The sequence below is a fragment of the Boleophthalmus pectinirostris genome, unplaced genomic scaffold (assembly GCF_026225935.1).
Source record: "Boleophthalmus pectinirostris isolate CB_2022bp ecotype Guang Dong unplaced genomic scaffold, ASM2622593v1 HiC_scaffold_18, whole genome shotgun sequence".
NCBI classification, from domain to species: domain Eukaryota; kingdom Metazoa; phylum Chordata; class Actinopteri; order Gobiiformes; family Gobiidae; genus Boleophthalmus; species Boleophthalmus pectinirostris.
The window spans coordinates 28,902,926-28,924,795 of NW_026571133.1; the positions used below are offsets into that span (position 1 = coordinate 28,902,926).

General features: G+C 39.2%; 2 protein-coding genes across 2 annotated transcripts; both read left to right on the plus strand.

Moving 5' to 3' along the window:
- Positions 1–3,119: 3,119 nt before the first annotated feature.
- Positions 3,120–18,729, plus strand: arvcfa (ARVCF delta catenin family member a). The gene is made up of 16 exons (XM_055153689.1): positions 3,120–3,140; positions 7,360–7,545; positions 8,597–9,186; positions 10,259–10,737; positions 11,053–11,236; positions 11,314–11,431; positions 12,003–12,162; positions 12,598–12,615; positions 12,749–12,820; positions 13,818–13,945; positions 14,790–14,940; positions 15,509–15,701; positions 15,893–16,004; positions 16,648–16,735; positions 17,403–17,479; positions 18,637–18,729. The coding sequence occupies exons 1-16, from the start codon at positions 3,120–3,122 to the stop codon at positions 18,727–18,729; spliced, it is 2,670 nt and encodes an 889-aa protein (XP_055009664.1).
- A 1,420-nt stretch (positions 18,730–20,149) lies between these two features.
- Positions 20,150–21,646, plus strand: LOC110160631 (bone morphogenetic protein 10-like). Its single transcript, XM_020925304.1, has 2 exons — positions 20,150–20,486; positions 20,634–21,646. The coding sequence occupies exons 1-2, from the start codon at positions 20,150–20,152 to the stop codon at positions 21,644–21,646; spliced, it is 1,350 nt and encodes a 449-aa protein (XP_020780963.1).
- Positions 21,647–21,870: the final 224 nt, after the last annotated feature.

The following is a 21,870-nucleotide window of genomic DNA, read 5'->3' on the forward strand; positions in this document are numbered from 1 at the left end:
TGATAGATGGAGCTAATGCGTTGCAAACATTTGTATATAGTATTTAAATTTGCATTTATATGCACTTACATCCTTTAAATTATTCTCAAAGGATTAGACCTGCAGAAAATTCCAATAAATCCTGATCTTGTAGCTTATGCCTAATTCATTGGAATGTAAAAAGTGCTCATCCATCACATTTGACATCTGCAGCCCAGTGTGGGCTCATGGGAGTCTTGTTTGTTCAGAGTGCAAAGTTTTGTGGAAGGAAACTTGATATTAAATGTGCTATTAATATGACTTAAAATAGACATGGCATCTAAATGTAGAGAATGTGTACAGTTTGATGGAGTCATTCCCATCACAGAAAGATGAAATAATGTTCGTAAAGATCGGTATTAAAACATGCAGGGTCAGTTTTAAGCATCCGTTTTAGTTTGTAGGACAAAAGCAGGTGTGCAGATGATGAGAAACTATAAAGTGACTTACATAGAGGAGGTGTGACAGTGCAGGTGGCAGCATTGCATTGTGGGAGCAGAGGAAGTGGAGCAGGACGCAGGAACAGCTGGGCCGGAGCGGGGCAGGCACAAGCCTCATGGCACAAGCCGGGGATAATGTGATGTCAACACAGCAGCCTCCTCTGGATCACAGTGTTGACATAAAGGCTGGGACATGCACAGCAAATGGAATGAGCAGACATCCACATGGGCTAAAGAGAGCAGTGACAAACACAAACACTGTGTGGAGACATGTTTCTCAAAACTGTGCAGCTAATAGGATTGAGAGTGTGAGGGTAATCAAAAACAGAGCTTGTTTTCCATGACTGAGACATATTTTAACTGTAACTTAACATAATAACATATATACATTTTACTGTGATAAGGTTGTCCAAATAAAGTCATAATTGTTTTTATTTATTTATTTTTAAGCATTATGATTTCTTTCTTATTTTAAGTCACTCATAAAGGCTTTGAATTTAACATGTTTCTGCAATATGACAAAGCGAAATACTGATACAAAACATGATACGGCATTAGATTCTTTCCAGTATTTATTTCAGCCTTTTCTGAGTACCTTTGCAAAAGCTCTTTCCAAATGCTACACTGCAGATGGCTTCAGTGACCCAGCACTATTAAAACACTTACTGTTGGTATTTTAATGGAACCCATATTTTTCAGGAGGAGAGATAAAACAGTGGGTTAGCAACAGGTACTTGTAATAATTTTTGAAACAACTGGCTTTATGTCAGTCAATAACTGAAGCGAGCAATCTGTTTCACAGATATATCTCTTTTGATTTAACAAAAAAGGATCAAAGATTTCTTAATTAAAAGAGAGGTCTGAAATAGTTTCCCTACTCTCCCTTCTTTCTTTTGAACCAGAATCATATCATATCATATCATAGGTCTAGACTAGATTCTATTAACTTTGCAGTAGGACATCAAACAGAACAGAAGCCATTTTACACCATTTGCCAGACTGACGGTTGGCCAAACAGAGTGGAATGAAAGCCTGCAGAGACCAGTTAGACTTTGTAAATGCTTTCAGATCAATGATATCGAAGGCTCCTCTTAAACCAGGACTGTTGATAGAGAGGTGAGTTCACTGGATTACTGCACATCATTTTCACACTAATTAAAGCAATACCGTGTCTCACTGCAGGTGTTACCTGCATGACTCCATTGAAATAGAAAGTTAAAACCATACTTGAAATGATGTTTATTTATTTAATGAGAGATCGACAATGCACAATATACATTAACCTTAACAGAAGTGATGCATTGTACCAGGTTGTAGCACCAGTGCTAATTTACACCTGTAGTCCCTGGGCAGGTTCAATGATTGATTGTATTTAATTTACCTAGCTATCAGCTATTCTTCCTGGAGACCCATGAAGCATGTTTTGGGTTGACTTCAGAACATTCTCCATGGAGAAAGATACGTTTTATGATTTAACCATACTGTAGAATACTATAGCCAAAGAAACATCATTTCCATGGAGACAAGCCGTAGGAGACCCTCCTTCAGGCCAAATAAGAGTTTCAGGTTTAATATGGAGACTTGGAGACAAAACTTGGGAGACAAAACATTATTTTGTTTTAGTCAGTTGTTTTTGTGTGTGTTTTTTTTTTTACCTAAAAAGTTTTGTGATGGGTAAAGGATAGTACAGTTTTGTATATTATACTGATGTTTATTATACTATTCATATTGTATATTATACTATTCAGTGCACATAAGTCTACAAATATTATTCCAGCTGTGTGTTCCCAAATAGATCCTTTGCTTGATGATTACCACTGGCTAACCGTGATGAAGGAAAAACAACTGAACATCTTTCTTTTCAAAGTAGAAAGTAAAATAGCCCACCTTGCCTCATAATCCCCCTATCAGGAGGATCTGAATCATTAAATATTTGCGGTCTTTGCATGTAGGCAACTGTGTTCAACTTAAATTATTGTTTTTGAACTGTTCTTCTTGTAGCTTGTATCCTTACATCACAACTACACCCCAGCCCCTGTCTCTTCTTTGCACAAAGTGTACTCAGCTGCACCTTGCCTGTGCCTGGCCAGAGGGGGAGACACTGGTGTGTGTGTGTGTGTGTGTGTGTGTGAGTGCGAGGCAGAGTGAGGGGGATTGCGGCTCTCTGCGCTCACCTCCGCCTGCTCCCCATTGCACGGCAGCATACATGTGTTGATTCAGCACCTTGCTAATAGCGTGCACATTAACTGCAGCACAGATCACAGCAGCAGCGCGGAGGGGAGTGCGCTAATCAGAGCGACCACCATTCATCCTCTGTCTCCCAGCCTCTCCTCTGGGCATGTTGTGTATGTGAAGAGGCAAACGCATACTCTGTGCTGTTTGTATTTGGGGGCAATTGCAAAGAAATAGAGTAGCAAGAAGAGAGAGGGAGAGAAGGAAGAGAGGAAGGGGAGGTGGGAGAGGGAAGGAGTGAGAGAGGGGAGAGCAGAGGAGCGAACGTGCTGGCATAGAGCACAGAGGAAGGAAGGATGGCTGCACATGTTTGAACTGCCTGTGATGCTCAAAGGGAAAAAAAGAGGAGAAGAAGGATAGAGAGAAGCCTGATCTCAGTGGGAGACGCATTTTGTACCTCATTTGTTAGGAAGATAAGCAAATTTGCCAATGCCAGCCGAAGTGAAGGAGGTGAGTGCTGTGGAATGGCTCTATTTGCTATCAATGTACCCTCCCTCTTTTACCATGCAGTTTTTTCTCTTTTCTGCAGAGAAGCATATACTAGACTGAGTTTGTTATACATTGTGGCTGTGTCATGGTGAATGAAATGGGCATGAGTCGCCTCTCCTCCTCTCCCTCTCTCCCTCTCTGCTGTTTCGGTGCAGTCTCCTTGTGTGTGTGCTCACAGGGACATGGTGCTAACAGCTTCATCAAGTCGAAGAATGTTTAGTTCTATACAATCTAATGTACAGGCGCGTAGATGTAAAGGTAGAAAATGATTTGTAGCTGCTTTGTGAAAGAGGTTGTTCCTCCGGGGAGAATGCTGCACACGCTGTGTTAGTGTATTGCCATGATGTATCAGAGAGACATTAAATCTGACCATGCAGCATTTAACTATTTGAGGAGCAGGGTGCAAAAGGGAGGCTCCTCAAAACAAAAAACAAAAAAACTTTGCACATGCATAATCAAAGTACTATCATATAACAGGGAGGTATAGATACTTTTCTTCGAATGCAAGGCCCAATTAATCAGGGCAGAGCTTTGAATCCATTTTATTTCACTGTGCCTGCCTCATATACTGCAGTTTGAATGTGCATCCTTTATTAAAGAATATTTTATGTCTTAGAGTTACAAGATGTAAAGAGTTAATGTGCTACTTGTTTCTACCTTGATAAATACAAAAGATTGGAAAAGCAGTGAAAAACTTTGGTCAAATGACTGTAAATAATAATAGGATGAAAAGAGATGATGCATGTCAAGGGGCTATCCAAAACAAACAAATACATGATACAAAACAGGGCCAGAAACTGCATTATAACTATTACTGGGACAAATTCAATTAAGAGAATGAATCTGAAATCTTCATTTGCATAACTATTGATGAAGTTCCTTTGGATGTTGAGATCTGTTTCCAGTATTTGGAACCCCCACTCTACAACTGCACAGAAGTTGTTTATCTGTTTTGCCCTGGTTCTGGTGTTTGCTGGGAGCACATCTTGGTTGAGTAGACAGAGCCGGGCTGACGAGCAGTGACAAAGTTGTGACTAATGTCTTCTGACATCACTGAGCTGATGTCATGTTTTATTACGGTGTCGATGCACAACTTGCCCAATCCCAGATTCTTGTGATAGAGACAAAACGCCTGTGAAAGTCAATTTTGCTTTAAGTTTGATCAAGATGCCGCGAGGGCCCTGTGGAGATGTTCATTAGATTACATTCAACACAACATTTCTATGTCTCTACATCAACCTTTTTCCTTTTTCTTGATCTTACCAAGTTTGTGTCATATATGTGTAGTGATGTCCTTGAGGTTGTCACAAAAATGAGAAGTTATGAAAAATATTATTTGCTACAGGTTCCGGTCAAGCGGTAACGAAGAGAAACAGGGGCAGATTTTTTACATTCAAATAGCTCTTATTCAGAAACTAGAGGGACTATTGAAACCTGTAAGGTATTAGAATGTAGGAAAGAGTTAGCACTCCGATAGGGTAAAGTTAAACCTGTGATATTCTTTCAAGTTGTTGACAAAAAAATTAAAAAGTCATGTCGGTAACGGAAGGAATGAAATATGCAGCACTTTTTGGGCAATAAATACAAACAGCGATAACTAGCGGTTCTCACTTACATATCCTTAACAAACTGGTTTGAATATTTGTTTAATATAGTTTTCTACCATATGGTACAAGATTAGGTTGAAAAACCTCTTACTTTTTGAGTAATGAGATTTTTTATTAAGAAAGGTCATGGTAACGTAGGGAAAAGTAACGGAGGGAAAATTGTGCAAGCAAGTAGAAGGTGCATGATTTTGCATAATTTGTCAGCTTTTTTCTTCCGAATACTTTAATATTACTTCAAAATGAAAGGAAACTATTTCTATAAAATATGTTAGTCCTTCCAAGCAAATTTTTATCATTTTAAATACATAAAAAAAAAAAAAAATCATGTACCTTCATCAACAGTTCAAAGATGGAATAACACAAGATATGATGAAAGACATCCATTTATTTACATGATTTGCAGGTCTTTGGTCTTTTAAAATGTATGTAACTTTAGAACCAAAAATGGTACAGAAAAAAGGTAAACAATTTCATAAACTAGAGTACATATGCTATCTGTTGAATACATTTTTATATCAGATGCATTAACTTGAATTTTTGGCCTTGCTGTTTACTTCTGCTTGACCGGGCCCTTATGTAGTTGGCCTTGGTGCTTTAAAGATGGTTTAAACTCAACATGCATCTTCTACTTTGTTGTATTTATGTTTTATGTCAAATTAAGAACTACCACCCTGACTTGCAGATAGACTTGCAGACAATGTTAATCTTCTTTTGAATGGTGGCAATCAAAACTCGGTTTTTAAAATAAAAGTAACAGAGGAACACAAAATGCATTCAATCTCTAATCTTCAAAAACTGATCTGAAGTCAAATTTGCACTCTTCATCTTGACCTATTTGGCGGCATGTTCCCACTTAGTGATGGTGCAGTAAGTTATTTAAATGAGCCTTGACTCAGACTCAGTGGCTTGGCCTTCCCCGGAGCCCGATTCAGATGGGGGACAGTGCACACAGGCCTCTTCAGTCCACCCAGCCCATTATCATCCTCCAAATCCTTAATCAAGCTGTGCAGAGAGGACAGCAGTAGCAGCAGTAGCCCCTCTTGCAGTAATATTGCATTGCCCACCCAACAATATCCAATCTACCTCCTCCAGAGATGCTTGCTGCCAGTGTGTTACATATGGCCTTTTTATCTATATTGATATCTTCTGGTTGAGGCTATAGTCTCAAGTAGTTGAGTAAAGGTTACAAAAAGCAGATTGGCCAATGGCCCATCTCACTGTAGTGTGATTTAGTGCAGGTATTGGAGCATTTATTCTTCCTAATATAAAGATTTACTGTGTCTACTTTTTACTGATGTTTAAGAACATGGCTTCATTTCAAAGCACAGTTCAGAAGATCACAGCAGAAACTGTTTATTTCAGCAACAAAAGTACTGAGCTCGTTGTCATGAAACTAAAATTGATTTGCAACTTTGGATAAGCTATTGTGCTTCATGATCCCATTTATTTATTAAAGAATTGCTAGGTATACTGATTATAATGTAGACAGGACCAATCCAAAACATGCTACAAGTATTTACAGTCATCACTGCTTCCTGCTTAATTCCAACCCAAAATGCTGAATAATTAATGCATTCTGGTAAATGAAAGCCATTTGTAGGAGAGAAGTGCAAATCCCAGCTCTGCTTGATACACAACTGTCTGAAACTAAATATAAACACAGAACAGCGTGGTTTTCCAGAGAACAGCTACTGCACCATTCACGTTTCAGATAATACTATTCACAGTAAATTCCATCACAGCGCCCTTCAAGGTCACATGTCACATCATGAGACATGCTAGTGTGTACAGTACAGGTGATTTACAGTAGAGAAATTAAACACATGTGTGTGGCTGTCCCCACCTCTGGACATTGACCAGTTATAGAGTCACAACACCAAACTTTTCACAAACTTGTTTGTATTTTGGATCCTATAATTATATTAATAGATTCAGTCACATAACATTATGCCTTCTTTTGAATTCCAGTTATACTGCATCATGTAAATAAATTTGTCATTCACACATAATTACGGTTTCTTAATTTCACTGTATAAAATTATATAAGGGCTTAATCTTTACTGCTTGAATAAACAAGAAGCTCTCTCATGAACAGGCAGCTGTACAGAGCAAAAAGCAACAATCAATTCAGGCAGATGCCCTGATTTGATAAATATCTTGCAATTTCCTCTTGCTGTCAATAATAAACCTTGAAGGTATTACAATATAGAAGAAGATAAACTGTGCTCAACATTACGCTAATTAAACAGATGCCAAGTGAAGGATCAGTTGACAAGTTGTTTGGTCATTATAAGGCCATACCCTAAGCGTTTTTTTCTTTGCACAAAATAAAAAGACATTTTCTAAAGAACAGCCACACCACAGCCATTTAGACACCGTGGCTTTATGATCCCGCTAAATTATGTGATAATCATACATTACAGCTTCTGAGAGTCCAATGTCAAGTGCATCCATTTTCTCATCAGCTTTAATGCGTGGTTTTACCCTCTAACCGTTTGCATACTTACAACAACATAATGCATCAGGCTAGCACACTGCCATATTCCACTGATGCAGCTATTTGTGTTGAGCAGGAGCAGGGTTCAGAGGGCCCCCCAGTGCTGCCCTTGTCCCAGGAAATGAAGGAGGGGGCCCCGGACCCCCCAGGAGCTCCAGACAACTGCGACGAACTGGACACACCCACTTCTATCGCCTCTGCTGTGACCTCCACCAACGAGAGCTCCACGGAGACTGACACCCCTCAGCAGACTGACACAGAGGTCAAGTGCTTAGGCAACTTTTTTCAATATGTAGTTTTCACATTAACTCGTAAGAATACATTTTAATCATATTTTTTCACAAGTTTACAATTTTTTTATGACAGTATTAATCACAGAATTGTAATAAATGCCAAAAACATTTTTAAAGGTGCTGTACCTGATTTTAAGATGACCAGTGCATCACAGTTTGCAGGGGTGTTATGATGCATTCTGAGCGTCCTAATTATTCACTGCAATGAGTTTTTTAGTGTGGAGTTTACTTTAATGGTAATTCCAACAACGAGTGTGCTAAGAGAGCACTTCCTGATTCTCGGACAATAAACCACTTGCAGACAGAATACACTGGACAGATTTTCACTTGCTTGTACATTATATCTGTACTGTGTAAAGACACATTTTATACACAAGTATATGGGAAAAAACTGTCCCTTCCCTTTAATGGTTAGTTATAGAAGTCTTACATGTCAGGCCAATTTGCTTGACTGCTGTATTAGTAGTATTAGTATTATGCCAAATCAAACAGGAAAGTCTCAGTGTGAGTTGTCAGCTGAGAAATGCTAGGAGACAGTTAGATCCTAAACCAGTTTACAAAAGTCAATTACATTTCCAACTTCTCTTCCAACAGTAGCTGGACCTCAGCTTGTTTCATCAGGGACCCATCTAAACTCATTTTCAACTAGATGAATTCATTATTGTTTGGCACCAAAAACAAATTCATAATTTACCCCGGGGGTGCAAAAAGCCATGGAAATGCTGACATGATAGTGATTGATCACTGAGAAATCAGAGAAATAGTTTGGTGTGGTGAGCTTTATTGTTGGAATGGAATTGAAACACACTGCGCTGGTTACTGGGGCATGTTTTGGTCTAGTCCCAGCAAATGAAGAACAAACACTCCCTGCTCTGTCTGTAAATGTGCCAATTTGATAGTGTTTGAAGCAACACAGAGTAGACCCACTGGTGACCTTTCAGACAAACTTGATTGTTAAAGACTACCACAGACTGTGATTGGACTATGAAGCTAATAGTTGTGATGTGTTCATTCTAACAGGAGTCAAAGGCAGTGGATCAAGAGGTTAAACCAGAGCAGAGTGACAGCCAAGTGGCTCTAAATGAAGCTGTGGAGAGCCTGCTGACATTGGGCTCACCTGAACTCACATCCACCCCTGTGACTCAAGACAACACTCCAGCAGACACGCCAACTTCTGAGGCTGACTCCACCCTGACCGACCCAATCACACTGACCACAACCACCACCACCACAACCACTGCCCCTCAGCCTGAGACCCCACCAGTGCCCCCTGACACACAGAGCCGGGTCTACACTCTCCCAGATGGCTACAGGACCATCGGGGGAGACTTGTGTACCGGATATGGAAGCTTGTCCAGAACCACGCTTCACGGATACTGGCCAGCAAAAACCTTTCAGCCCGGAGCCCACTACACCCTGCCTTTTCTCAGAGACAGCTACACTCCGTCCATCCTGGGGAGTCAGACAGAAGAGGAGGGTCTGCGCGAACGTGCAGAAACACCATGTGATATGAAAGATCACCCGGCAAGCACCTATGCCACACTGGGGGGAATACACCCCTTCAGGCCCATCACCACTATGGAGCTTCTCAGAGAGCCATCAAGGACCAGGTAATACAACAATGCATCAAATATCATTAATTATATATATATATATATATATATATATATATATATATATATATATATATATATATATATATATATATATATATTTTTTTTTTTTTTTTTTTTTTTTTTAAAGAAGCTAAATGACAATGTTTTATCTATATCTTTTACCATATATAAATTCAAGTTTATTCTCGTGATTGAATTGTATGGAAAACAAAAGCATAGAGCGAAGACAAATTAGAGCAACCAGTTACACACAAAGCATGAATTTACAGATTATTTAAAGGTGCACCCTGTAACTTTTCATGTGGGGAGGGGTGGTCTGCCTGCCACTTGCTTGTCTCCATGGAGATGTCATTGTTGCTTTTGCTTTTATATTCTATAGTATAGCTGTAACTTATGTGTAATATATTTATATAATAATGTGTTTTTTATTGCTCAAAAGTACTTTAAGGGTTGCCTGTCCATGGAGCTATCCTGTAACTTGTCTTGGTGGTGCCATGTGCTTCTCGCCGTGTAGACAGTTTAATGACAACTCCGCAGAGACAAGTAGTTAACAGACCCTACACTGGAAAAGTTACACAATGGACCTTTAAAGTTCATGCCCTGGCTTTTATTAATGTCATTACTGCAGTAGATTAACAACCACATATATTAAAACAGATGGCATTTCATTTTCCAGTTATTCATTGTCAGATTGTCAGCCCAAATACACAGTGAAAGGTGAGTGCAGAGGACAGAGCACTCACACGAACCCAAAGCGTATGCTACAGCAGTGGCCATTGTCCAGCGAGTCAGTGTGGACAAAACTGAGACAGATGGACAGCAGTTAAGGAGCCGCTAGTATCAATCAGGAATGACAGCCAGCTGCAAAGTCAATAAATAAGAGGACTTCACCTGTTATTCGCTGCCAGAAGCTTTCCCTCAGCCCATATAAAGTGACAGAACTGTTTGTACAAGACAGAGGCTAGTCACTTAAGATGTTAAACTCACCCATGCTTGCTTTGTTCTTGAAAATGTCAAACCATATGTTTCTTTCAAAGCTTCATACATGATGCCTGTGTCTTTGCAGGACTGGATATGATGATGCATTCATGGCCCAGCTGGAGGGCAACTTGAACCCGTTCCTCCAGGCCATGTGCCGCGCTCAGACCTTACAGTTTCCCCACAAACGCAGCAGCATGGTCAGCCTGGACAGCATCCGCAGAGATCCAAGATGGAGGGATCCAAACTTGCAGGAAGTTATTGCAATGCTCAACCACCCCATGGATCCGGTCAAGTCCAACGCTGCGGCCTATCTGCAGCATCTGTGCTATGAGAACGACCACATCAAGCAGGAGGTGCGCCAGCTGAATGGTGTGCCTGTCCTTGTGGAGCTGCTGGACCATCCCAAACCTGAAGTGCACCGCAAAGCGTGTGGAGCCCTGCGCAATATTTCCTTTGGCAAAGACCACCAAAACAAAATGGCCATCAAGAATTGTGATGGTATTCAAGCCTTAGTTCGATTGTTAAGGAAGACCAGCAGCGTGGAGGTCAAAGAGTTAGTCACAGGTAAAGTATATATGCTGATTCACCACTCTTTATAGTCTCTGTACTAAACTCTACTCACACTGTGTTTTGATTGTGTCCACTTTATGAAAACAAACAGCAGCAAAAGTGTCAGGCTGTAGTTTGTGGGCTGCTTTCATTTACCAGAGAAGATTTGTACTTTCCCACTTGATCCATGCATGTTTCATAATTGTTAGAGTCAGTTTATGCAGAGACAACCCATGTATCTAAAAGGAGATGAATGTTTTCTTTACAAGCACATCATTTGTCATGAAATGAACAATATTGATATGAACATTATGTCATATTTTATTACAGGAACTCTTTGGAACCTCTCCTCGCATGAACCTCTAAAGATGTCTGTCATCAACCACGGCCTTCAAACCTTGACAGATGAAATCATCATTCCTCACTCCGGCTGGAGGAGAGACACAAGTGATCCCTCCAAAATGCAGAGTGCCGAGTGGACCACAGTTTTCAAGAACACCTCCGGATGTCTGAGGTAGGGCTGCCTGGGTGCACTCATAGAATAGAGAACAACACATGTAAATGCTAATCTAATAAAGTGTCTGGGCATAGGAACGTGAGCTCGGACGGGGCAGAGGCGCGCCAGAGGTTGAGGGAGTGTGAGGGGCTGGTGGATGCTCTGCTTCATGCCCTTCAGACCGCTGTGCTAACCAAGGACACAGACAATAAGGTTCACAAATACAACACTCATGAAAACATTCATCTTATATCCTCTGACGGGACAGCACACATGTTTTATTAGTTTAAGGAAATGCAGCCTCAAATCAGATTTTAAAATTACATTACCATTGAATTTCTTGAGTGTGTTTGAAATGAAATTTTGGAAGAAAATGGGCACTGTATATTGATACATTCTCACACAATTTTGTTTGAGTAATTCTGGTTTATTAGTCTGTCTACATCTCCAAAGCTCAAAATGCTCAGTTCCCCCTTGTGATGTCATGTAGTGGTAATTTTCAAGTTAACAGCTACCTTTTACCTTTTGTTCAGTAGAGATTGGTAATTCCAGGTTTGAAATTATACAAATGATTCTAGTGAAGGTGTGAGAAGAACTCAGCCTGAATATGCAGAGCTTGTGTGTTAAACATGTGTGAATGAAAGAAAACACACCTCAAGGTATGTTTGTGATCAGGAAACATTATAACATAGATCACATAACAGCGTAATATGGGTCCTTTAACTGTGTTTACACACTATTCTATTCTATCATTCAGTAATAAGTTGTGAAATTGTGTCCATAGTCAGTGGAGAACTGTGTGTGCATCCTGAGAAATCTCTCCTACCACGTTCATAAAGAAATCCCAGGAGCCGAGCGTTTCCAGGAGCCCCACATGATGAGATCAGCAGGTCACCCACGGAAGAAGAGCGAGCATGACTGTTTTGGCGGAAAAAGACCCAAAGGTGAGAATGTGATGAGTCCAGCACAATCCTAATGTATTCACTTTGAACTCCTGCTCTTTGCACACTTCATTACAGTGTTACTTTGCCTTAAACTAACTATTTTATGCAGTGAGAAATAAAATGCTTTGGAAGATTTTAGGGGTTGTAACGGCTATGGGCTTCACATTCCTTTTGTGCCTCTTGATGTGTGAATATTTCATAAGGGTACAGATTCAGGAGAACATCATACACTGTGCTTTGCAGCACGTGGAAACTCAAAAAAGAAGAATATTTCTGGCCCAAAATACATACAATGCAGATTTTAATGAAGTGTTCAGCCATTTAAACAAAACAAAGCCCAAACATTAACCCATTAGTGCCAGTGTGTGCCGCCTCTATGTCTCTTCCCAATTCTAATTTTTGACACACTCTTCTCTTTTCTGCTGTATTCATTAGAGGAGTGGTTCAATCAAGGTCAGTGTGCTTCTGAATATTTTGAAGAATAATATTGTGCTTCTGCGTCACACTGAATTCATTGACATTAAACTTGTGAGCTGAAGGTAATAAAACTGGTGTCTGTGTGCATGTCTGTATCTGTGATGTACAGGTTGGAAAAATGGCTTTATGGACAGAAAATATGGTACATTGGATTTACCTAAACGCCCTGAGCAAATGAAAGGTATATTTAAGAAATAATGCTTGGATTCATCTTACTATTTACAGCCCTTTGTAATAAACACAAGCTGCGTCACCGCCGAGATTATGTTTCTTTTAATGCATGGCATTGGCATGGTTTCCATTGGGATCAATCCATTTGAATCTTCTGTATTTGAATGGATTAAAATGAATTGAATGCAAAGGATGAAGTTAGGAGGGGGCAGATTTATTGGTTATGGCCAGAGAAAAGCAAAAGAAAAGAAGTCTGCAATGTATTTTCAGATGTGACCTGTTTTAATCCTAACCCACACTCACCATTTTCATCACTTTAAAGAGCACCACAGTTCTTCGTAAATACATGTCAAACCTTTTTGGCTTGCTCATTATTAACAACACCAATTAGGCAAATAGGCACAAACCAGACCTTTTGAAGTGATTTTCATCATTTTAATCTTAGTGAAATAATTTTGCAGGCTATGCAAAGTGCACTAGTTGCAACAAGAATGGTGAAAATTAATGTGGAATTGGGTAATGAATTATCTAACACTGGCTTAAATTGGACAAATTTAGATTTAAACATAGCATGACTTCATACTGCAATATCAACACATAAAAAGTCAGCATGAATCTTCATAGTCGTTTATTAATTATATTAAATCAGTTAGGCATAAAGAACATACCTGTTGAGTGTAGATTCACAAAGTGACAATAGTGCTTTATAGCTGTGAACACTTATATGCACATGCCACTGTCTAAGGAGAAGCAATGCTGAGATTATGCCTCCCACGCTCCAGCCACTGAATGCAAATCAGACTGACAGCCATTTGGGGTCAGCCTCATCGCACTTGTCAGCAATCCAATCCCCTTTTTAAGCCACATAAAGCTATTCTGTGCGGGAGTCATAATTCTTCTCACACATTAATTAACAGAAGCCATATGCTTGTCTCATGACCTAAAAAACTAACCCATATGTGAAAGTAAGTCAGATGTTGATTCTGTGCTGTGCTGGTGTGTTGCAGGCCTGGAGCTGCTGTACCAACCTGATGTGGTGCGGCTGTACCTGGCGTTGCTCACCTGCAGCCACAACCACAACACTCTGGAGGCAGCTGCAGGAGCTCTGCAGAACCTGGCCGCTGGACAGTGGGCTGTAAGTATTACACTCTGACACTCAAACAAGTATTCTCTGAGAACCTGATGCAACTGTGAAAAGCATTTTATATGCCACATATCAGATTCTTTTAACCACATGGCAAAAGAAGTCTTGCAGATTTGTAAAATTATTACAAAACCTAAATTATATACAACTCAAATGAAGTTAAACTCATTAACATTGAATAACATGTAGATATTTTGCATAATTTTAAGTTCACCCAAATATGTCAATTAACCCCTCATTCATCTACTAGGAATGTTCATTGTAATAAAGAAATGTAAACATTGTGATCTTAAAAACCTTACTCTGGTGACTTTTGTTTCTTTTACCCAAATATCTGTGCAATTAAAGATTTTGCTGACATAGACTTTGACACAAGATACTTTATAAACAGTTGAGCATTGTGTGCAATGTTTAGATTTAAAGAGGCTGTATTTGCATTTAATAAATTGCAGGAGCTTCAGCCCATTTGGTTTCACCTGCGTAAAATGAAGCACTTATCTCTCACTGCTTCTCTCCGACCGAGTCATTAATGCGCTTTATAATTGTACTGCTTGGCTTAAAGAAAGTCCTAAAGCTGTGAAATTGAGTTGCACTCAGAGGAGCACTTAAATTAGTTATGTGTACCTTATACTGCACAGCATCTTATTTATTATTTTCTTTTCAGTGTACAGTATTGTTTTAGATGTAATACTGTATGAGGAGTTATATGAAGACAAGAGGGTAGTTACAATAAGTTGGTTGTCCCTGAAGTAAAATCTCACTGATGCTTCAAATAAATATTGTAAATATTGCTGACATCCTTGTATTGCTTTGTTTTTACTGCTGGTGCTTGCAGTGGTCTAGCTACATCCGGGCCACAGTGAGAAAGGAGAAAGGGTTGCCCATTCTGGTGGAGCTGTTGCGTTCAGATGTGGACAAAGTGGTGCGAGCTGTGGCCATTGCTCTCCGTAACCTGGCCATGGACAGGAGAAATAAGGACCTCATTGGTTTGTGCAACCCACTACACTTGTATTTACTTAGATTAGATGAGTTGGACAGTGTTTTCCATGAAATGATAATTAAAACAGAGAGACAGATGCCTAAAATACAGCATTTAAAGGTGAGTTTTGGCTTCTGACATGGCAGTGGAGCAAATATAAGCTCAAAGCAACCTAGAGGGGGGAGGCAATTTCATGCTTTTGGACAATGTTAAAGAAATATATATATTTAAAACCTTTCTTTGTCTGAGACACAATATTGGTATTGTGATTTTAAAAGACAAAGATACATTTATCTCAAAGTAGTAAAACTACTATTTGGACCTTACGATACTGCTAAATCTTATCAGAATTTTAATACTAACAGACAACTTATTCATGGAAATACTTATTCATGTATTAATCACTGAAGACATGTTTTAAGACTCACAACCTATTTGACATATTGGAGTAATAAACTAATGTAACACAGCAATAAAGCAGAATTATTATGTAAAATTGATTATGTTTCAGTGTGTTGTCTTGAACTATTCTGCACTTGTTTTCCCTGACTGACTGACCTACTCCTTTAATGCAGGCAGCTACGCTTTAAGGGACCTTGCGGGCAACCTGCCATGTGGACAACAGCATCCAGCAAAGAACCTGGAGGGAGATACAGTTGTGTCTATTCTGAACACTATCCATGAGATCATCACGGACAGCCCTGAGAATGCCCGAGCGCTTATACAAGGACACGCCGTGCAGAAACTGGTGGCCATCAACAAGTCGAGGTACGCCGTTCAAACATCACCCATGTACAAGTCACATCTCATCCTTTGTATTGCTGCTTCTGGTACGTCACATTCATGGGTTTATTTATGTCTATCCGGGGGCATTCGAAGACAGATTTTAATCAAGCCGACAGTGCAGGCTCAGAGCTGTCTTCTGCTGTTCATCACTATTTGTAATGGTTTGTCTACAGCCAATCAGTGCGAGAGACCAAGGCCGCCTCTCATGTTCTGCAGACAATATGGGCGTACAAGGATCTGCGACACACACTGACCAAAGCAGGCTGGACCAAAAGTCACTTTAAGGTATGGCACATATGCCCTCTTCATGTAATTATCTTAAAAAAATATATACACCTAAGTCTGATGTTGAAAATACTTGTTTTGATTCAACATGACATTGCCTTTGTGCTAAAGTGTGTCAATTATCAGCAGCTGTCAAGCTGTCAGTAGCTAAGAAAAGAAAAGGCAAGAAATATGTACTTTGTCAGTGAATGTGTCCCTATTGTTTTCACATCATTTATTACCATACCACAATAGATTCTATACAAATATCATATTTGCATCTGACAAGATGCATAAAAGTCTAAAAAGTTTTATAATATTTAATAAGCAAAGTCCAGTTTCATCCTACAACAGAGTGTACCTTTTAGATTCACTGCTAAAGATTAAATTACAACTGTGTGCAAAGAAATAACTGTACTATGTATGTAGATCAAAAAGATATTTTTTCAATGGACATGTTCATCCAACCAACTATATGCAAATAATGCTTTAAATTAAGGAACAGATTAACACAATGCTCATGTCTTATTTATGAAAATCATTATTTTACAGTGTATTAGTGTAAGTGTTTGGAATATTTTATGTGTTAATCTAAGACATGTAGTTTATGTCTTTAAAACACACTGCCTTCATTTGTATTATGAATTTCTTTTGTTATTCAAAGCCACCATCGACTGGAGTGACCAAGAAGTCCAAGAGTGGGAAGCAGGGGGGCGACGACATCACCTTACCGCTCATGGACAAAACTCAAGGTCAGCATTACCATCACACTGCCTCCAACTGCAACAAAACATAATTAAACCTGTGCTCAAATGAGAGACACGTCCTCAAGCTCTGATCTGAAAAGCACATTTTTAACTCGGTACAAAGACATTAGCCTCTTCAGTCCCGGGAACGTATTCCACTTCTAAAACATAGCCTTAAACCAGTGGTGTTCTGCCAAGGTTATCAGTGCTGCAGACTTATTTGGCTGAGCTTTCTTTCTCTCTCTCCTGGAGGCTGGGGCAGCTCATGCATCACCAGTCACATCTCATTTGGACGTTATTCCAAAAGGGCAACCACACTCCCCCACGACCACGATCAAGCTTTCCCTCAACATGATACTTTAACTGGACTTCCCAAATGGGGATACTCTCTGGAGGCTGTCTTATGAATAAAGAAGATAAGTTAAGCACTCTTTGAAAAATGAATACAGTGGGTATAATGAGTAGTCCGTCGCTGCACTCTGTTACATGGATAAATTAGAGAAGCTTTATTTGAACGTCTGAATGGAGATAATCATACATAATAAGTCTTGGGTTTTCGCCTTAAAAAAGCGCCATTTTTTGTCATTTCACAGTTTATATCTTTCATGCACCCAGAGCTACGTTTTGGCACTACAATGTGTGGCTGATGTGATTATTTCCCCTCCTCTCACAGATGTGTATTCCACCTTAGAGCCAAATGACAGAGTTGGCGATGGGAAGGGGTCAGTGGTGGAGAGAGAGGCTCTTCAGGTACAATCACTTTCACAGATGACAACACACCTGAATCATACAAACACTGTTTGCCTGTGCTAGATGGAAAGTTCAATGTATCAATTTTCTGGTAGAGCAACCGCCTGGGGGTTTTTAGTATTTATGTCAAGCAACATTGTGAATGACTAGATATGGTATTTGAATATAAGCTTAAAGGTACACGATGTAACTTTTCTGGTGGAGGGTTTGCTTGTATCTGTGGATATGTTACTGCTTTGCCAGATCTCTGGAGACGGGAGCCCAGTCACCACCACCACCACCAGAAAATTTACCCTTAAAAAAATACTAGTAACTTGCATACCCACACCATAATTAGCCTTAATTAAACATGAACAACTTAATTCATATTCAACAAATAGTTTATTAAAAATTCAGTTCAGGCATAGTAAGTAATTAATTGAGGAGTTAGGGCACTACTTTAAAATAACTACACCTTAATTAGCCATTAATAAAGCAATAACAACTACTTAATTCATGTACATAATAATGAATAAATTGTTAATTAAGTAGTTGCGTCTTTGTTCATGCTTTATTAAAGGGCTTATATTGCACTATTTTCTGATCTATGATATAATATTGTTTCATCAGAAACATGCCTGAAGTTGTGTTTTATTTCATTCACACATGTTTACCATACAAACCCTGCATATTTAGTTATTTAGATAACAGAAAACCCTCTGTTCCACCTTGTGATGCCATGTGTTAATACAGGAAGAGCTCCACTGTGTTTTTAATCTCCATACAGCTTCGCTAGAATCCTTTGTATAATTTCAGCCCTGAAACTGGCAATCTCTACTGAACTAAAGGTTGAAAGTAGCTGTTAACTTGAAAACTACAGCTTCATGATATCACGAGGTGGAACAGAGCATTTTGAGCTGAAGAGATGAAGACATACTAACAATAAAGGATTACTCAAACAAGTGTGATTGAAAAAAACACAACTCCATGTATGTTTTTGATGAAGTAACAGCATTATAACATGGCCCAAAGCTCACAATAGTCAATTACACATTATAAATAATGCACAATTAAAAGTGCATTATTTATAAAATATTACCATTATTATCATTATTATCAGTGGTTTTATTGGCACTTTTTACTGTCCATACACAAATTGTACATATTTTATATTTTAGGCAATCAATGAGAGGAAGCACTTCATCCGAGCTGGCCGTCCTGCAGTGGGGCTTATGGACAACAAGCCCCCTCCATTAGACTCGTGGGTCTAAAAGTGGAACCAGCCTGAATCATGTAGAGACACTTCATCTGTGAGATACAGACCTGTGCCATTTGATCATATCGACAAAAATTATCTTTGTTTACCTTGAAATACGTGCCAAACTTTTATTTATTATGGAGATCTTTTGGGGATAGATTTGAGGGATTTGGTCATTTAGGAGGAAATACTTACAATATAGCCTAAATATGCAATGTGTAGTGTAACTCCAAAGAATATACATGATGAGGTCAGTTTTTACATACACTGAAAAGAAGAAGTTTTGATTCAAATTTATTGTCAGTATTTTCCATTAGTTTTGCGCTGTTGATCCAATCCAGAAGAACTATAATCTGCTGTGTATCTGAGGGTAGAATTAACAGTTCCAGAAATCTATGAATAAAACAGATTTGATATTTACTTTCCTTATGACAAAGCTGCCAGTCATCAGACGAGACTAAGAATGGTCTAAAAAGGTTTCTTAAAGGCAAACGTGAATGTAAATGTGTAACAAAGGACTGTTAATAATTTAAAGAAGGCATTTATATTGTAATATTTATTGTAATACCCATGTTATTAATCTGAGGCCATACATGTGAAATAGCTACTACCAGTTAAGTGATCCTACATTCAAGAAAACTCTGCTTTGTAGTGATCCTTTTTTGCATTGCTATGTTGAATGAAAATAAACATAAATTATTACTGTATGTTTAGTTTAGTTTTCTTTTTTTTCAAATTTTCCACAGATATCATGGTCCCATTACATTTAAATCAGTTAATTTCTATACCTGAGATCATACCTTTACTTTAGTTTAGTTCCTATATATGCGGTAAAGCTAAAATGCATGGCTATGTATCAGTGTGAGACTAGAAAAAAATATATTAAAAAATAACAGCGGAAAAGAACAATTGTCCAGGTTAAAATCAGATGGCAGATAATGCTCCACACTGGCCTCTTGTGGAGATGCTAGGTTATAAAATTTACTCACTGATCCTTTGCTAATAGTACACTGTGAACATAGTTAAACAAATAAATAAATGAAAATAAGTGGTATTGATGAATTCTTAAATGCTCATAAATAGAAACGCCATACATCTGTCTTAGAAAAGGATTGTGTAACTCCTTCAACATTCTATAACTCCAATTGTCTTTTATAAACAGTATATGTGTAATATTATGGCTGGTGTTATGTCCCCCGTGTGGAAAGAAAGGGAGGGGGGCTGAGCATGGCCTAAGTGACATCTCCAAACATGTCAGCACACTGAACTAGCCAGCCCTGCCCTCAGGACCAAACTACAAGATCACGAAGGGCAAAGCTGTTTTTACAGTGGGCTCCAACCTGTTACATGCCATCTCATGGTTCAACTGCCGGCAGGTGCCTTCATCATCATAACTTCTCATTTAAAAATATTTGGATCTGCTGCTTACACTAATGGCATCTTGGGTTTTTTTCAGTCATTGGTTCTTAAATTGTATCATCTTTTTATTGTTGAATGACTTGAGTTGGAGCGGTCCCCTCCGGCCACCTGGGAACCACCATAGAGCCTCCCATAAAAGAGATGGTGAGAGAATTACCCATTTTGTCCCTAAGGATCTATTGCGCCAGTTTTTGTCCACTCTGAACCTTACAGACCAGAGGGCCCAGAGTAGAGGCCTAGTCCCTGACTCCAAGGAGCCACCAGAATACATGATGGAACTTTATGAAAGATTTGCCAAGGACCGCACTGCTGTACCTTCTGCCAACATAGTGAGGAGTTTCAAGAATAAAGGTATGTGCTTGAATGTAAAAAGATATTGAGTCTAGTATTGAAAAAGAAACAAAAACCTGTTGCAAAATTTATTTGTTTTGTCTATTTTATAGATTCTCTAATAATTATAGAAATAGAAAATGCTGATAAAGTCCCGTCTGATTTCAGATTCATCCCTGTCCCGTGACACAGCTGAGGGTGTACGGATTTATCCCCTGTTGTTTAACATCTCTATGCCTTACCATGAACACATAAGATTAGCAGAACTACGTTTCTTCATCCAGATCCAACAGGCTCATGGAGCACATCAGGACCCAGACTGCTTAGTGACTATTTATCATGTGCATGAAGGTGTTGGGTGGTCAAGAGGGGTGCAGTGGGACACGAGAAATAGAGCTAAAGAGGAGGTCCTGGGGGGAAAAGAGTTGGAGGAACTGGTGACAAAACATGTCAATGCCAGAGATAATGGCTGGGTGTCATTTGACCTGACTCATGCAGTAACACACTGGCAGAGGAGCGGTTGTACAGAAGGCAGACTGGAAATTCATATCACAAACTTGGGGCAACAAAAAGCAGAAACTCTATCAGAAATCAGTGGTAAATTTGACCAAAGTTCCAATAAAAAACACAATGCTGCTATGATAATTTTTTCAGATAATCAGAGACACAAAAAGGATGCAAAATTGAATTTCAGGATTGGACATGAGCATAACCTTGTAGAAAACGTGGATGAGAGTGGATCTGTGTCAGTAAATCACAATACTGATCATTTAAACCAGGGTGAACTGGAGCAGCAGTTTGTGGAGGAGCTGAACTCTAACTTTATCTATGACACACCCTCCAGAATCCGGCGCAATGTGAAGAGTGACGCTTGCAAAAGGATGCCCCTGTTTGTGGATTTCAAAGATATTGGCTGGGACACATGGATCATCCAACCGCTGGGCTACGAGGCATATGAGTGCAAAGGGGAGTGCTACCCACCTCTGACCTCAGAAGTCACGCCCACCAGACACGCCATGGTTCAGACTCTGCTGAGCATCAAGAGTCCAGACAGAGTGTCTCGAGCATGCTGTGTACCCACCAAATTAGAACCTATCTCTCTGCTTTACCATGAAAATGGAGTCATCACTTTTAACCATAAGTATGAAGGCATGGTGGTGGCTGAATGTGGCTGCAGATAGTTCTAAGTAACTATAGAGACAATAAAACTGTGAACTGATCATTTCATTGTGCTTCCAGCTGCTTAGCTATAAATGCAGCATTCAGTGTAATTCAAAATTGTACTATAATTTTGGATATATATAACTTAATATTTGTATGTATAGAGGTAAGTAATTCTAATGTTCAGCATACCATCTGGAATTATACATACTGAACGGAAAAACCTTCATTGTTCTTCATTTGT

Excerpts from the sequence above, each read along its gene's own strand:
- arvcfa (XM_055153689.1), top strand. The coding sequence starts at position 3,120 with ATGCCAGCCGAAGTGAAGGAG. Across the intron at positions 16,736-17,402 it reads GCTCATGGACAAAACTCAAG|ATGTGTATTCCACCTTAGAG; the intron begins GTCAGCATTACC and ends CTCCTCTCACAG. Across the intron at positions 17,480-18,636 it reads TGGAGAGAGAGGCTCTTCAG|GCAATCAATGAGAGGAAGCA; the intron begins GTACAATCACTT and ends TTTATATTTTAG.
- LOC110160631 (XM_020925304.1), top strand. The coding sequence starts at position 20,150 with ATGGCATCTTGGGTTTTTTTCAGTCATTGGTTCTTAAATTGTATCATC. Across the intron at positions 20,487-20,633 it reads GAGGAGTTTCAAGAATAAAG|ATTCATCCCTGTCCCGTGAC; the intron begins GTATGTGCTTGA and ends GTCTGATTTCAG.